The sequence below is a fragment of the Rhinatrema bivittatum genome, chromosome 1, assembly GCF_901001135.1.
Source record: "Rhinatrema bivittatum chromosome 1, aRhiBiv1.1, whole genome shotgun sequence".
NCBI classification, from domain to species: Eukaryota; Metazoa; Chordata; class Amphibia; order Gymnophiona; family Rhinatrematidae; genus Rhinatrema; species Rhinatrema bivittatum.
The window spans coordinates 457,598,100-457,615,823 of record NC_042615.1 but is presented as its reverse complement, the minus strand read 5'-3'; the positions used below and the strand labels follow the sequence as shown (position 1 = coordinate 457,615,823).

Genomic DNA, 17,724 nt, shown 5'->3' with positions numbered 1-17,724 from the left:
GTGGAGCTGGTATGTCCATCCTGGAACCGCTGCTGGAGAAGATCAAAGCGTACATTGGTGCATTACCGACCCAGCTGGGGTCGATTCCTGGGACAGCATTGGTGCCCGAGGGGCACTCCCTACCGATACAATGCCTACCCCTACTGATACGATGGTCATTGCTGGTTCCTCCAAGGAGGAAGCTCTGCCTAGGCCAGCAAAGACACCAAGACTTATAGTCACATCCAGTTTTGTTGGCCTGCATCACTGGATGAAAGCCGAATGCCTAGGGCCCCATCCCCTGTGGCTTACAGTGAGGATGTGGATCCCTATGATCCCTGGAGAGAAGGTACCTCTGAGTCCTCCTCCAAGGACTTTGAGGGACTCCCTTCAGACCCTTCTCCAGAAGAGTGAAGGAATTCTCCGCCTGAGGACTTAACCTTCGCAGGGTTTGTGAGGGTGATGGTGGAAACCATTCCATTTCATTTACTGATGGAGGAGAATGCTATGCACAAAATGCTTGAGATCCTCCAATTCATGGAGGCTCCTAAGGAGATTGTGGTGGTCCCAGTACACAAGATCCTTAAGGGGTTGCTGCTGAGGATATGGGAACACCCCCTCACAGTGCCTCCCATTAGCAAGAAGGCTGGTAGGATCTACCTCGTCCATCAGGCTGCCAGATTCGATAAGTATCAGCTTCCTCTCCAGTCTGTGGTGGTTGAATCTGCTGACAAGAGAGCCAAGTATTCTCAAACCCATTCCTCAGTGCCCCTGTGGAAGAACAACAGGGTAATGAACATTCTTGGGAGGAAAGTGTTTCAGGGAGCCAGTACTCGCAGGACATCTGAAAGCAGGTGAAGCAGGTGGCCAAGCAGTTGCCTCAACAGCAGCAGGACACTCTCATGTAGCTAGTATGTAAGGGTCTGCGGTGCAGGAAACTTGAGATCTGAGTGACCTATAGTGTTTTCAAGACCTATAGTGGTCTCTGCAGCGGGAATTGCTACCTGCAGAATGGCATGGCTGAAGGCCTCGAATCTTTGAGGTACAGGAATGACTCGCTGACATGCCGTGTACTGGGATGAAACCTCCAAGAACTCTGTCAGCACTCCAGACCCGTCCTCTTCTTCTAGGAGGTCGGCAAGAATGGAGCAGAGGAAGTCTTTCTTTCGCTAGAGGAAGTACTATCATAAGAACATAAGAAATTGCCATGCTGGGTCAGACCAAGGGTCCATCAAGCCCAGCATCCTGTTTCCAACAGAGGCCAAAACCAGGCCACAAGAACCTGGCAATTACCCAAACACTAAGAAGATCCCATGCTACTGATGCAATTAATAGCAGTGGCTATTTCCTAAGTAAAATTGATTAATAGCCATTAATGGACTTATCCTCTGTCCTCTTGCTCCCATCAACACCATCAGGCTCCCATGGCCATACCAGGCAATAGAGAGCTCTCAAACTCTAGCCAGCACCTCAGTCAACTCCAGGGACAGGGTTCTGACTGGGTCATAGGGAGCATAGGCTAGTTGCCCATACCCGGGACTTTGGACCTTCCGGTTGGGAGCAGGCTGTGGTTCTTCATGAACCAGTGGCCCAATATATCTTCGGACCAGTGGATTCTTTCCATTGTCCTGCAAGGGTACCAATTGAATCTATTGGGTGTCCTGCCAAATTGCCCGAGAGTCTGTTTTAGGGGTCCAGTAGCGCTTTAGGAGATATTGCTAGCAGAGCTCTCCTCCCTCATAATGGCCAAAGCGGTCGAGTCTGTCCCACCAGGGCATAGAGGGCAGAGATTCTACCCCAGGTACTTCCTGATTTCAAACAGAACAGAAAGACTCTGTTCCATCCTAGAACAAATTTCTTAAAAAAGAAAAGTTCATGATGGTTTCCTTGGGCACCTTCATACCCCTTTTACAAAAAGGGGACTGGCTGTGTTCCCTCGATCTAAAGGATGCATACGCTCACATTCAGATCTTCTCCAGTTACAGGAAATATCTGATTTGTGGTGGGAAAACAGCATTTTCAGTACCGGGTGTTGCTGTTCGGGCTAGTGTCAGTCCCCCCCCCCCCCCCCCCGAGTCTTCACAGAATGCCTGGCCGTGGTGGCGGCGCATCTCCGCAGATTGGGCTGCATGTTTTCCCCTATCTGGGCGATTGGCTGGCCAAGAGCAAATCTCAGTAGAGGCCATCAGGTCCATGTGCTTGACCATCCTGAGGATGGAATCACTAGGATTCATCATCAACTACCCAAAGTCCCATCTTGGCCCGTCACCTCTATTGGACTTCAGAGGAGCCCTGCTAGACACAGCTCGGGGCAAGGTCTTCCTGCCTCGTTAAAGGGCCAACATTTTCATGACTATCGCAGCAGAGATTCAGCAGGTGTCAGCCTGGCACATGTTGAAGCTGTTGGGCCATATGGCCGCAACCGTCCATGTCACTCACTTGGCTTAATTACACATGTGCAGAGTCAGTGGACCCTGAGGTTGCAGTGGTGCAGGCTACATAGAACATCCAGGACTGTATCCAAGTCACCCCATCTCTCCGGGACTCGTCCTGGTGGCGGGTACTTTCAAATCTGGAATGAGGGATCTCTTTTTGAAGTCTTCCCTCTCAAGTTGTCTTAACCTCTTCGTTCCCTCCTTACTCAGTACCCTCCTTGAATTCAAAGGTTAAAGTTTTGTAGAACGCAGGAAATGTGCATATTAAAGATAGTCTGATGTTGAATAATGAGATGGAAAATATTGAGAATGCGATAAGATCTAGAAATTTACATATAGTTAATTTTCCATATACACGTTTGCTTTCAGCTCCTAAAATGTTTAGAAAGCTTCTTAAAGAGATATAAGCATACGATAAAGATAAGATGCCAGCTATTTCTAAAATATTTTATCTCCCAAGACAAAGTATTTCAAATGGTAATGATATATTGACATTTTTGAACAGCAGTTTTTTTTAACTCTCTATAACCGCATTCATTGCTTCTCCACTGGGCAATTGCCTCAGCAAAACTTGTTCTAGATTGGTGTATGTGCAATTACAAAATAGCCTACTGCATAAACTTTCTCATAATTTCAAGCATGATTTATCCGTTATGTGTTCCGAAGCATAAGGGAAATGTGCCGTGATGACAAAGGTGCTCCTCTATCCTGGCGGCACTTTCCTAAGTGGTGGCATGCCTTTGCTCCCACCCCTTTGAAGGTGCAGGGGCCGGCTGGCTGTGATTCTGTTTTAAAGTTATAATGCTGCTGGCCACGAGCTTCTGCACTTCGAAGGGGGAGAGCCCAATCGCACACTGCTGCTTAGTGCTGCTGGGATAGAGAAGGTAGTGCTCCTAGGCAGCTGCTTACTCTGCCTAGAGTGAAATCCAGGGGAGAACAAAGACTTTGCATGCTTATATTTTGGAAGACTACCTTTTCTCTTTCTCTCTCTCTCTGAAACACAAGTTCAGTTGTAAGAGTCCAGGATAGCCATATTGCTTCTCAGGTTTTATTTTCCATTAAGAACCAGATGTGTAGCCTCCCATAGAACACATTCTATTCTGCATCTCACTTCACCTTGCCAGGAGTTCTTACATTCTGTGCTATAATAAAAGCCAGGGCTTTGCACTTAACAGCAGCTGCTGGTAACATCTGCTATCTGATTACTGAGATGAAACAGAATTCACCTGCTTTAACCTAAAGTGTGGAATGAATTTCTGATCAAAGAATAAAAGATTGATTGCAGTTACATTTTGCAATGCTTGTTAATAATCACTGCTATAGACTCCAGTAAGAAGCAGATGCCATCCTGGGGGAGGTGTAGATACCAGAGAGATGGGAAGAAAGAAATAAAGAAAGCGCCTACCACACTTTTAACTACATATGTATGCATCTCACATTCAGCACAAGACATTGACATTTGTTAACACCATTGTAAAAAGATGCTGCATCGTATGCTTCACATTCTAGATCTTCTCCAGCACCTGCTGATGATCAGGCCCTCTTTTATGTGTGAGTATTGGTGATTCAAAAGCTCATTATGGCTATATGTTGCAGCTTGTCTGCAAAATCATTTCATGCTTTGATAACGTCTGATTTTATAACCATATCAGGATACAGGTGTGTGTGTGTATATAGATAGATAGATATAGATTTTACACTGAAAAGTGAAGCATTTCTGACGTAAACAAAAATGTAATCGCTTTATTTTCAATATTTTGTTAGTTTGTCATATAGTCTTTCAGACTAGAAAAGCATTTAATAAAGTACAAATTAGTATTTCTTGCAAGTGAGTTCTGAGTGATGCATTCCTGGCTATCCTGATATCTGGTTGAATATAACTTTTTATTTACTGCAATATTAATGTTTTCTTCCCTCTGTAACTAGAGATCCACGGTTTGTAAGACAGTCTGATTTTTCCATTAATTGATTTTGGTTAGTGTCTTGTATGGGTTTTTGGTCAAGCATGCAGTTGATGTTCCTATTATATTTACTGCATGCTACATATTTGACATGTTCACATTTCTTACTATTGCTACTTACGTTCTTTATATTTTCTGTTCATCAAAGTCCCTAAAACTGCTTTCCTCCAAATTATGATAAAAAGCCAAATATTTCTTCTTAGCTTAAGTAACCAGGTAAATGGCATGTATTTTAAAAAACTACATTTTACCCTTTTTAACATATTTCATAGAAGATGACACGAAATAAATTCTACAAGGCCTAACCAGTCTGCCCACTTTCTCTGGTCTGTGTTGCTAAAGATATATCTTAGCTGCCTGATGCAGATAAAGACCAACTGCCCCATCCAGCCTAATCAGATGAAAAAAGCCATGCCTTTTTACATTTTACTTTCTGCTTTGCTTTGTCTTTTGCGATATCACAATCACAAGTTTTTTGGGGTGTGCTAACCACCTCCTGCTTCTTTTGGGAGTTTGAGCTCAATCATAACTTGGGCTGAGATCCAGCACCATGACCCTTCATTTGTAACTACTCAGAGAGTTTTCCCCATATTTCATAAACTTTCCCAGCTCACGTAGGCCAGTAATCGCAGTGTCAGGCCTCAGGGGGCCATGTATCAAGGATCCTTCCAGAACCTTGCTATCATGGTCCCTAAATCTAGCAACTTGATGTCACAGTTGTGCATTGATGGGAACTCATTCCCCACCAGAGGTTGTGAACTCGGCCAGCAATTTTTCCTTTTGACTTCATTTTTTGCTTAAATAGCTTCAAGATAAGTCTCTAGCAGTTTCCAGCAAAATGAAGCTATCAGATTTCTGAAATCCACTTTAGTAGAAGAGATAAGAGATTCTGCCTTCCAAGAAGAGGTTTGTGTGTTCATCCCAACTTTTTGTTTCCTCACCGGTAAATATATCCTAATTGGGGATGGCATAACTTGGGCCAAGATCTTGTGAATATTTTTCCGGAAATGTTGTAAAGCCTTCTCTAAGAAATATTTTTTCTCTTGTAGGAGAAGCAGCATTCTAAAGATTTCTGTATTTCTGAAAATTCTCAAAATTTTTCAGCAGTTTTCATCTATACAGATTTAACTTTATTTTTGATACTTTGCAGATTTACTTTGGTTATCACTCGTTTCTGTGCTACTTTGATCAAGTCCTCATTCTTTTATTGCAGGCAGAAATAGTTAGAAGGAAGTACTTTTAACTGATGCATTGGAACTTCAGTAAGAAACCCATTAAATTTGTGGTTCTAACTTTTGTATTGTTAAAGTAGCATATAATGCTCAATTCAACCAAATCATAAGGTTGTTTTACCAGAATAACCTATAAAATTTGCTGTTCATTGAAACTAGCATTTGGTAGTTGAATGCTGTGTTGGGTTTAGCTAGCTGTCTCTTCAGCATTCACTATCCCCAATTTGAAGCATAATATGCAAACTTCTTGTTTTCTTCTGGTGTTGTCTTAGCACTGTGGAGGAAAATGAGAAGGTAAAGTTGGAAACAATAGCAGCTGCACATTACAGTTTGCCTGGCCTGGACTTACAGAGGTTTTAACTGCAACTTGCTAGTCTTAAAAAAAATGGATTGTATCAGTTACTACTGTGCAACTCCTGGCTGCATGTTGTTATCTTATTATAAAAATTATATATTCTTCGTGGTATCTTGCGCATTAGCACTTCCATATTTCTGTCCCACCTTAAGCCTTCTCCTAATTCCCCAATGTGGCAAAGAGCAGTCCCAGGGGAAACTACTCTCTTGTCCCATATTTTGGTGTACTTGACACCTTTATGAAGAGCTGAAGGATTTTTGAAAATGTTTCTTCACAATATTATTGTATTAAATCCCTCAACAAAAGCATCTGTGATTGATTGACTTAAAAATTACTAATGTAAATAGTTTTATTGTCACAATACAAGTACTCCTCTAATAAAAATGTTTCTCATACGACCTTTTTCAAAATATTTTGTCACAAATAAAACAGTTTTTAAAAATTATCTAGGCCTTAGTAACAAATACAGTACCTGAGGCTGTTTAGCTGGATCCTACTAATCTGCTTTGGACGACAGTCAGAAAACCCAGGTGCCAGGCTTTGGAAGATATTCTTTCAGTGATGGCATCAGGCTTACTGGCTGATTTCCAAATCTGTTGGGTTAGTGGCAGTGTAGACACTACCAGCTGTGTTACTTGATTACAGCCCCAGAAATACCACAGAATATTGTTTTTTTTTTTATTTGCAGCTTTCTATGGAATGCCTCTTTATATATATCCCAAAATAGCGTTTTCTTCTGCAAATGCATTTCTGGAAACTCAGTCTTTCCATGTTTCTTGCCAGAATTGCTGTGTTAGGGAGTCTAAGAAATTGACAAAGTGTGTCTTTAACATATTGACACACATTACTACATTATGTACAGTTCCTATTCAGAGACTGCAGTGACCTTACCATATTCCTCAACACTCCATGCTACAGTTCATTTTAAATATATCAGTCACATTCTCAGTTACTCAATGAGGGGCCGATGCAATTAGATGCACATTAAAAAGTGCCTGTTTTCCTAATGCGTGCACAGCCACATCCCCTAGGTGCCCAATATACTATTAAAATGAGGTACTGTGTTAAAAAGGTTGCGCTAGGGAAAAATTGAGTCCCTAGCACTCAAATGCATTGGGCACCCAGAATTGCAACAGGCGTGAGTTCTATTCTGTTTCAGACTGATTTTGCCCCCTCCTATTGTGCATGTATATTTTGGACATATTTTGTGTATAAAGTGTGTATGTAAAATGTGTGTCCAGAATTTTTTTTTTCATTAAGCCATTACATTATACCTTTATTTTTAAACACCAAGCAGCGGATTAAAGTTTCGCAATGATAATGAAGTAGGAGAAACCACAGAGGACAAAAGCAGGATGGTAGTTCTCACACATGGGTGACATCAGATGGATTCCCGAAACTTATTTCAAAGTTTATAAAATTTTGACTAGGCACACTGAGCATCCCAGCATGCCCTATACTACGCGTTCCCGCGCCATTATCTCTTTTTCTGCAGAGCTGTAAACCTCACAGTGTGAATGAGCTCACTTTGGCTATATTTGGCCTTCTGGAAAACTTTAGTTTTTCTTTTGTTTTTCATGGTTTTTCCTCATTATTCCGTCACCAGGTCCCTTTCGGTGCCCTCCCGTAGTGTCCCCCATTCAGGGTTTTTGGCGATTCGGGTAAGTTTCCTTTTGCAGTCTATTCCCAGTGGAGGCGGTCCATCTGAGCCCCCTGGCCATAGATGCCCCACTGCCATCACCTTCATATTGTCCCCCTTTATTTTGTCTGTCATGGCTATGTCCAGTTTTCAATGATGTCCCCGGTGCTCAAAGACTATGTCCATCAGAGATCCACTTGAGATATGTTTCCTCTGCCTGGGGGCATCGCATGACATCCGGGGTTGCCGTTTAATGGCTCAGATGACCTTGAAGGGACATCAGCTTTGACTTGACAAGATGGAGCAGCTCTTTGGGTTGAAGAAGACCAAGCCATCAACATCAGGGGGACTGTCAGTTCCATTGATGCTGCCAGTGGACAGGGGTGCTGGAGACCGATCACTGTCTATCTCCTCCAGGCCAAGGATGTCTGGTTCCTCGTTATCAGACTTGGGCACCAGGGAAGGACCGGGCCGAGCATCAAGGGAGGCCAAAAAAGCATTGGTAGTGGTCCCCATTAATGCCTGGTGCTGAGCATGGGGATAAAATGGCTTTTGCCACGATGCCTTCAAAGCAAGGAGTACCAATCCTCCATCGGTGCCAGTGGTTGCCAGTCACCGATCCACTTTGAGGGTCCGAAGAGGATCTGGCCAAGCTACCATCCTCCCAGTCGGTATTGGCATCAGCAACGTTCGAGGAGAACTGGAATGTGGAGTCCAGCGAGCGATGGACCATGCGGTGCAGGACTTCAGTCCTGTGGTACTGACGGCAACGGACCTGGTACCACCCATCTTCGTACCGCTTCTGGAGAAGCTACGTGCGCTCATTGGTGCATTACCAGCCCAGCTGGCACCGGTTCCTAGAACAGCATCAGTGCCCAGCGGGGCACCGAGGCCTCGCCCTATCACTATGGTCATTGTTGCTGGTTCCTCCAAGGAAGAAGCTCCACTGAGGCCGGCAGAGATGCAGAGGCCTGCCACTCCCGTCCAGGTATACCAGTGCCTACACCTCTGCACGAAGGCCGAGCAACTATGGACCCATAGATCCATAAACCTATGGATTACAGTAAGGATGAAGAACCCTATGATCCTAGGGGGATGATGCTTCAGAGTCCTCCTCCATAGGCACCAAGGGACTCCCTTCAGAACCTTCTCCAGAGGAGTGAAGGAAGTCTCCGCCTGAGGACTTAATCTTTGCAGTTTTGTGAGGGTGATGATGGAACCCATCCCATTTCCGTTATTGATGGAGTAGTATGCCATGCACAAAATACTTGATATCCTCCAGTTCATGGAGACTCCTAAGGAGATTGTGGTGGTTCCGGTTCACAAGAAGCTGCTAAGGATATGGGAACACCCCCTCAGAATGCCTCCTGTTAATAAGAAGGCAGACCTGGTCTGCCTCATCCAGAAAGCTGCCGGATTTGATAAATGTCAACTGCCCCACCAGTCACTGGTGGCTGAATCTGCCTTCGAGGTCTAAGTGCTCTAGGACATATTCCTTGGCTTCCCCGGGGAACAAGCATAGAGCAATAGACACTCTTGGGAGGAAGGTGTTTCAAGGTGCAGTGGTCATTGCCTGCATCGCTGCCTACCAGCTCTACATGAGTCAGTACTCGTGGGACATCTGGAAACAGGTACAGGAGGTGGCCGATCAGCTGACTGAACAGCAGCAGGACACCCTCATGTCTCTGGTGCATAAGGGCCTGGAGTGGAGAAAACACTAGGTCCGTGTGACTTGTGATGTTTTTGAGGCGACATCGAGAGTCTCTGTAGCGGGAGTCAGCACCTGAAGAATGGCATGGCTGCGGGCCTCGGATCCCTGACAGAGCTACAGGAACGACTCTCTGACGTGCCGTGTACTGAAGAGAATCTCTTCAGAGATAGGGTAAGGGATGCTGTAGCCCAGCTTTGGGACCACCATGAAACCTTCCAACAACTTTCTCCAGTACTCCAGATCTGTCCTCCTCTTCTAGGAGGCTGGCGAGACCAGGGCCAAGAAAGTCTTTCTTTCGTCAAAGGAAGTACTATTCTCTGCCCTGTCACTCCCGTCAACATCATCAAGGCTCCCATTGCCTTCTTAGGTAGCAGAGAGCCCCTAGCCCCAGCTGGCTCCTTAGTCAACTCCGGGAATGGGATTTTGACTGGGTCATAGAGAGCGTACACCAGTTGCCCGTATTTGAGATGACGGACCCTCTGGTCAGGGGAAGGCTGTGGTTCTTTGCGACCCAATGGCCCAGTATAACCTCATACCATTGGTTTCTGTCCATCGTCCATCAGGGGTACCAATTGAACCTACTGGGTGTCCCACCAAATTGCCCTCCATGCTCATTTTAGGGGCCAATAGCCCTTCAGGAGGTATTACTAATGGAGTTTTCCTCCCTCTTAATGGCCAGAGTGCTTGAGCCTGTACCACCAGGGCAAAGAGGGTGGGGATTCTACTCCAGGTACTTCCTGATTCCAAAGAGAACAGGAGGACTCTATCCCATCCTAGACCTAAGGGCCTTGAACAAGTTTCTAAGAAAAGAAAAGTTCAAGATGGTTTCCCTGGGCACCTTGATCCCCCTTTTGCAAGAAGGGGCCTGGCTATTCTCCCTTGAACTAAAGGATGCATACGCTCATATCGAGATCTTCCCCGGTCGCAGGAAATATCTCTGATTTGTCGAGGGAAAACAGCAATTTCAGAATTGGGTGTTGCCATTCGGGCTCGCATCAGCCCCATGGGTATTCACAATATGCCTGGCCGTGGTGGTGGCGCACCTCCACACTGGGAGTGCATGTTTTCCCGTACGTGGACGATTGCCAGGTTAAGAGCACATCTCAGACAGGGCCAACTAGGTTCATGCACTTGTTAGTCACTAGGTTTCATTCTCAACTACCCAAAATTCCATCTTAGCCTGTCACTTCAGTTGGTCTTCATAGAGCCTTGCTGGGCACAGCTCAGACCAAGGGCTTTCCTGCCTCACCAGAGGGCTGTCATCTTGGCAACCATCACTCCAGAGATCCAACAGAGCCAGCCTGTGTCAGCGTGACACATGTAGAGGTTGTTGGGCCATATGTCCGCAACTGTCCATTCACTCCCTTAGCACGTTTACTCATGCACAGATCCCAATGGACGACAGGCCACTTAGAGCCTCCAAGACTGCATCTGAGTCACCCCTGTCTCTCCAGGACTCATTGTCCTGATGGCTGGTACTTTCAGATCTGGAACAGAGGATCTAGTTTTGAAGTTCCCCTACCCAAATTGTCCTAACCACAGATGCATCTACCCTGGGGTGGAGATCTCATGTAGATGGGCTCAGCACACAGGGTCTCTGGCAGGCCCAGAAACGCTCTTGTCAAATCAACTTTCTGGTGCTTCGGGTGATCAGGTACGTGCCATGGGCTTTCAGTGATCAGCTGCCAACAAAGTTGTCATGATCCACACCGACTACCAAGTAGCTATGTGGTATGTCAACAGGCAGGGAGGCACATGATCATACCTCCTGTGTCACAAAGCTGTCCAGATCTGTAGTGGGCCCTGTCCCATGGGATGGTGCTCAGGGCTATGTACTTGGCTGGGATAAAGAACTTGGTAGTGGACAGGCTGAGTCGAGCATTCAGACTCCACGAGTGGTCCCTGGACTAGGGCGGTAGTGAATTTGGATATTCCACCTCTGGGGGAGCCTGGATATAGATATGTTTGTGTCCCCCTGCAACAGGAAGGTGCTTCAGTTCTGCTCCCTGTACAGATAAGATAGCAAACCAGCCTTGGATGCCCTCGCCCGTCATAAAGGCAAGGGTCTTCTGTATGTGTATCTTCCAATTCCCTTAGTGGCGAAGACTCTCTTGAAGCTTTGGCAGGACATGGGGACTATGATCCTCATAGCCCGTCATTGGCCGAAACAGATCTGGTTTTCACACCTATGGGATTTGTCCATCTGGAGACCGATTAGTCTTGGGACTTCTCAGGATCTCATTACACAAGATCGAGGCAGGCTGCGGCATCCCAACCTGCAGGCCCTGTTGTGCAGAGCCTGATGTTGAGTTGTTAACCCTGTAGCTGCTTGATCTTACAGAGGATGTGTCTCACGTCCTGGTAACTTCTAGAAAGCCTTCCACTGAAAGTCCTATGGACTGAAGTGAAGGAAGTTTTCCGTGTGGTGTGAGCAGAAGGCCCTAGATCTGTTCTCCTGTCCCACACAAAAATTGCTTGATTACCTCCTACACCTATCAGAGGCTAACTTAAAGACCAACTCCGTTAGAGTTCATCTCAGTGCAATTGGCACATTCCACCAAGGTATAGATGGTATGCCCATCTCTTTTAACCTATATTTGTATGCTTCATGTGGGGCCTGCTTCAATTCAAGCCTCTATTAAGGACTTCCACTGTGTCTTAGGACCTCAATGTGGTGATAGCTCAGATGATGAAAGCTCCTTTTGAGCCACTGCGCATGTGTGACCTGAAGTACCTAACCTAGAAGGTCATAGTTTTGGTGAATGTCATTTCAGCATGCAGGGTCCGTGAGCTCCAGGCCTTAGTGACTTATTCATCTTATACTAAGTTTTATCATGACAGGGTGATCTTGTGTACACATCCTAAGTTCCTGACTAAGGTGGTGACAGAGTTCCATTTTAACCAGTCAGTTGTCCTGCCAGTATTTTTCCCAGGCCCTATTTGCACCAAAGCAAACGAGCATTGCACAGTTTGGACTGCAAGCGAGCCTTAGTCTTCTATCTGGAGTGGACAGATGCACATAGACAGTCCACCCAACTTTTTATTTCTTTTGATAAGAATAGGTTGTATGTTGCTGTTGCAAACAAATACTATCCAGTTGGCTAGTATATTGCTTTTCCTTTTGTTTCGCCAAGGCAGCACTATATCTTGGGGTTCATGTCAAGGCAAATTCTGTTAGAGCCATGGCAGCATCAGTGGCCCACTTGTGAGCAGTTCCCGTGGAGGAGATCTGCAAGGCTGCAACTTCATTACTGTCTGGATCGGGATGGCTAATACGACAGTAGGTTCGGCCAGTCTGTCCTTTGGAACTTGTTAGAGGTGTAGAATCCAACTCTCCTGCCTAGGGCCCATTGTTTGAGTTCAGGCTGTATCTCCCTTTGTTACCAATAGCACCAGTGTTGTTGTGCCCGTTGATACCTGGCTAGGTATCTGTTGGTCCCCTTTTGTGTTCAGGGGCAAACTGTAGCCAGGGATTCACCCATTTTTGAGGACTAGCATCTTACTTGTCCTCTGAGAAAGCAGAGCTGCTTACCCGTACTACGTGTTCTCCAAGGATAGCAGGATGTTAATCCTCACGAAACCCGCCTGACACCCTGCAGAGTTGAGTTTCTCCTATTTTTTATTTTAATTATAATTTTATGTTACAAGACTGGAGAAGGGACCCCACGTGGACGGTTGGGATAGGGCATGCTGGGCATGCTCAGTGTGCCTAGTCAAAGTTGTAGAAACTTTGACATATGTTTTCTACATCGGGACTTCATCTGATGATGTCACTCATATGTGAGGACTAACATCCTGCTGTCCTTGGAGACACTATTACAGGTAAGCAACTCTACTTTCTCATGAGCCCTTGGCTTGTGGATTGACTTAATGACAGCTCAGGGGCTGGAGTTAAATTTGCTGCATTAAAAATTGTGCGAGTATGCCCTGCAATTTTCTGCATCAGGGTTAAAAGATAATAGCTTCATCAACATGGAATTTACATGTGATGAGCGCTATCGGCTACACATTTGTTTGGGCTCGCTAATCACCTTATTGCATCAGGAGCTAGTTTAGCATGTCCAGAATATGCGTCCAACCATGTTAAACCCATGCGCTAGGCTAGGCGCACTTTATTGCATCAGCCCCTAAGTTCACTTTCTCTCTGTAGAAGAAGTTCTGACTTAAAGCCAGAGATCTGAAATCCTAACAAAATCCTGAGGAAAATCATTATGCAAAGCTTATGTAAATTAGCTAAGTAGAAACCCAAGCTACGGGCATGTTTTCTATCCTGATATTTAGAAATTTTTAGGAAAAGTATAAATATTCTTTACCATATGCAATTTGTACATTGTATAGTATGGATATGTATAGACAATTTACAGTCAAAAATTAAGGAGTACAATTTTTACATACAGTATGCATTGCAAGAGCTCATTCTAGAAATGTAGGTTCGAGATGTTAAGACATTTTTATATAACCATAAGAATATTTTCATGGTTATCAATCTGCCAAGGTCTTATCAGCTGAATAAATGTTAAGAATTAATACTGTAGTAATATGGCATCTTAAATTATGTAAATTCAGAATTAGATTGTATTTCTCAAATTCAGATAACAATACATACCATTTCTTATAGCTGAGGAAGTATACATTGATAATATTTTGATCTTGCTGCTAGATTTTCCTGGTGTTTTCTGATCTTCTCAGCTCACCACAGAATATGATGCAGGATTTTTTTTTGTTCCTGTATTTTGCTTTATTTCAGTATTACATATGTGCCAGGAGGACATCTGGAAGAGTACAGAGCCTGTATAGGGCAGAATCCTGAGGGAGCTATGTCTTTGGATCTTTTCTCTTTGCATTCTGTCAGGTAAATTATATATCATGCCCTTGTTATATCATTTTTCCCTTATTGAAATTCTTTCAGCAGGGTTACATTATAGCTATAGCAACCCTGTAGTACCCTATTACGAAATGATGAATGTGACATGTTTTAGTTAGAACCATATTTCATGTCATTCAGTCTAATAGCATTGCTAGTCTGATACATATCGTTACTGAAAAATTTTCAGTATCAGCATTCTTTATTTTTTTCTCTCTTGTCTTTTTCATTTCATACTCCCATGGTGACCTACAACAGCTAGAACAGAGTTTACTGTCAGGGCAGCTGCTGGATGAAAGCTTCTTTGATGCTAATAAAAACATAAGGAATTGCCATACTGGGTCAGACCAAGGGTCCATCAAACCCAGCATTCTTTTTCCAACAGTGGCCAATCCAGGCTGCAAATACCTGGCAAGTACCCAAACACTAAGTAGAGCCCATGCTACTGATGCCAGTGATAGCAGTGGTTATTCCCTAAGTCAGCTTTATTAATAGCAGTTAATGGACTTCTCCTCCAAGAACTTATCCAAACCTTTTTTTTAAACCCAGCTACACTAACTGCACTAACCACATCCTCTGGCAACAAATTCCAGAGCTTAATTATGCGTTGAGTGAAAAAGAATTTTCTCTGATTAGTTTTAAATGTGCTACTTGCTAACTTCATGGAGTGCCCCCTAGTCCTTCTTTTATCCAAAAGAGTAAATAACCAATTTACATTTACTCGTTTTAGACCTCTCATGATTTTAAAGACCTCTATCATGTCCCCCCTCAGCAGTCTCTTCTCCAAGCTGAACAGCCCTAACCTCTTTAGGCTATCCTCATAGGGGAGCTGTTCCATCCCCTTTATCCTTTTGATTGCCCTTCTCTATTCCTTCTCAAGTACAAGTATAACTTTTTTGAGATGCAACAACCAGATTTGTACACAGTACTCAAGGTGCGTTCTCACCATGGAGCGATACAGAAGCATTATGACAATTTCTGTTTTATTCACCATTCCTTTCCTAATAATTCCTAACATTCTGTTTGCTTTTTTGACTGCTCAGCACATTGAATCGACGATTTCAATGTATTATCCATTATGATGCCTAGATCTTTTTCCTGGGTGGTAGCTCCTAATATGGAACCTAATATCGTGTTACTACAGCATGGATTACTTTTCCCTATATGCAATACCTTGCACTTGTCCACATTTAATTTCATCTTCAATTTGGATGCCCAATCTTCCAGTCTCGCAAGGTCCTTCTGCAATTTATCACAATCCTCTTGTGATTTAACTGCTCTGAATAATTTTGTATCATTTGCAAATTTGATGACCTCACTCATCGTATTCCTTTCCAGATTGTTTATAAATATATTGAAAAGCATCAGTCCAAGTACAGATCCCTGAGAACCCTTTTCCACTGAGAAAGTTGACTGTTTTCGTACTATTTCCTGTCTTTTAACCAGTTTGTAATCCACGAAAGGGCATTGCCTCCTATCCCATGACTTTTTAGTTTTCTTGGAAGCCTCTCATGAGGGACTTTATCATACGCCTTCTGAAAATTCAAATACACTACATCTACGGTTTCACCTTTATCCACATGTTTATTAACCCCTTCAAAAAAAATGAAGCAGATATGTGAGGCAAGGTTTCCTTTGGGTAAATCCATGCTGACTGTGTTTCATTAAACCATGTTTTTCTATATGCTCTGATTATGATCTTTAGAATAGTTTCAACTATTTTTCCTGGCACTGAAGTCAGGCTCACTGTTCTATAGTTTCCCGGATCGCCCCTGGAGCCCTTTTTAAATGTTGGGGTTACATTGACCACACTCCAGTCTTCAGGTACAATGGATGATTTTAATGATAGGTTACAAATTTTAACTAGTAGATCTGAAATTTCATTTTTTAGTTCCTTTGGAACCCTGGGGGTGTATACCATCTGGTCCAGGTGATTTGCTACTCTTGTAATAGGCCAGACTGACAAACTAATCTTCCAGGTTCACAGTGATTTGGTTCAGTTCTTCTGACTCATCACTCTTGAAAACCATCTCTGGAACCAGTATCTCCCCAACATCTTCATTAGTAAACACAGAAGCAAAGAATTAATTTAGTCTTTCTGTAATGGCCTTATCTTCCCTAAGAGCCCCTGTGCATTCATTCTGTTCATTTTTACGGTTTGTGTGCATGCATTTTTTATGTGCATAAAATCTGATGTATAAACTTATGAAAATGAACATAACATAGATATTTTGGAACAAATTTGAATTGAAAACGAATCCAAAGAAAACATTTTCAGTGCACATCCTTGGATGCTAATTCACTGTCGCTATCTCTCCTGGGGATGCCACAGTGAACTATATCGGTTATAACATAATAGTCAATTGCTAATGTAGCTATTTCCTGAAATTCATGGGAATTGCTAAACTGCTGCTTAAAGAATTAAAAAATGAAGAATTTTCAAAGCTGTTAACCAGGTATTTATTTATTCATTTGGATTTTTATATTCTGCTTTTTGGTACTTCAAAGTGTACATCAAAGCGGATTACATTCAGGTACTATAGGTATTTCTCTATCCCCACAGGGTTTATAATCTCATTTTGTACCTGAGCCATTGGATGGTAAAATGACTTGCCCAAGGTCACTAGGAGCATCAGTGGGATTTGAACCCTGGTTTCCCTGGGTTGTAGCCAACTGCTCTAACCACTAGGCTTAATTGAAAATTGCCCTCCTCTGCCCAACTGAAAGGAAGCATGGGCTAAAAAAAACTGTTCCTAGTGATGTGTTTAGGTTGGGGTAGTAAAATAGCTTGTATGTGTAACATTTTTTTTATGTGCGCACACTGTTTTACTCCTCCTTGGTCCCTTGTACAAAAAGCTAGGGCTTTTGCAAGAAAATTCGTTATCTGCAGGCTAATTTTGTAAGGAAAATTTCCTTCAGACTTTCCCTTTAAAAATTTGGGCCAGAAGGGCAATGCTGGTACTTTGTACCTGCAGAATTTGTGCCTGCTTGTGAAGTAGGTGCAAAGGACACAAGTGAAATGCAATTATGTTCTTTCCTGACTTGTGCTTGCCTCTTTTATTCTGCAGGTGAAAAATTATTTCCTTAGCGTTCGGGTAGGTCAGTCCCAATGAGTGGGTTATGCACCTCTGCCAGAAGATGGAGAGGGAGCAATGGCTGACATCACAGCTATATAGTCCCACACAGACAGCCTATATTCTCTGTCTCCAGCAGATGGTGGACATGCATCTCCCTTCGGGGGATTGCCTGTGAGTAAAAAAAAAATAAAATGAAGATATTAGAAAGATGAGCTGTCTTTGTAGAACCACTTGCCTCCTGAGGAGATACTGTGCTGTCCCTCCCTCAGTAGAGTGCCTTCAGTCTGGTATCTTTAACTGGCATGGGCCTAAATTCCAATTAGCATTTGCAGGCCGTGTGAGGCTCGGCAGTGAAGCTTTCCCGCTTTCCTAGCTGGGATCTGTTCCTTCTCTCAGCCAGGGAGGGGTAAGTTCAGGTAAATGTTTTTTTACTTAAAGAAAAAAAAAAGACAGCAAATGGAAGACAGCAGG

At 43.7% G+C, this 17,724-nt stretch overlaps 1 protein-coding gene across 5 annotated transcripts in view; it reads left to right on the top strand.

The window, feature by feature from the left end:
* MPDZ (multiple PDZ domain crumbs cell polarity complex component) overlaps nt 1–17,724 on the top strand; it is a 662,189-nt gene that overhangs the window by 302,274 nt on the left and 342,191 nt on the right. For 4 of the 5 annotated variants that reach the window (XM_029605550.1, XM_029605559.1, XM_029605530.1 and 1 more), the window contains exon 24: nt 14,060–14,164. The exons of the other annotated variant lie outside the window; for it this stretch is intronic. In XM_029605550.1, coding sequence (XP_029461410.1) covers nt 14,060–14,164 — 105 coding nt within the window. The remainder of the gene's footprint in view (nt 1–14,059; nt 14,165–17,724) is intronic. 5 annotated transcript variants of the gene reach the window in all.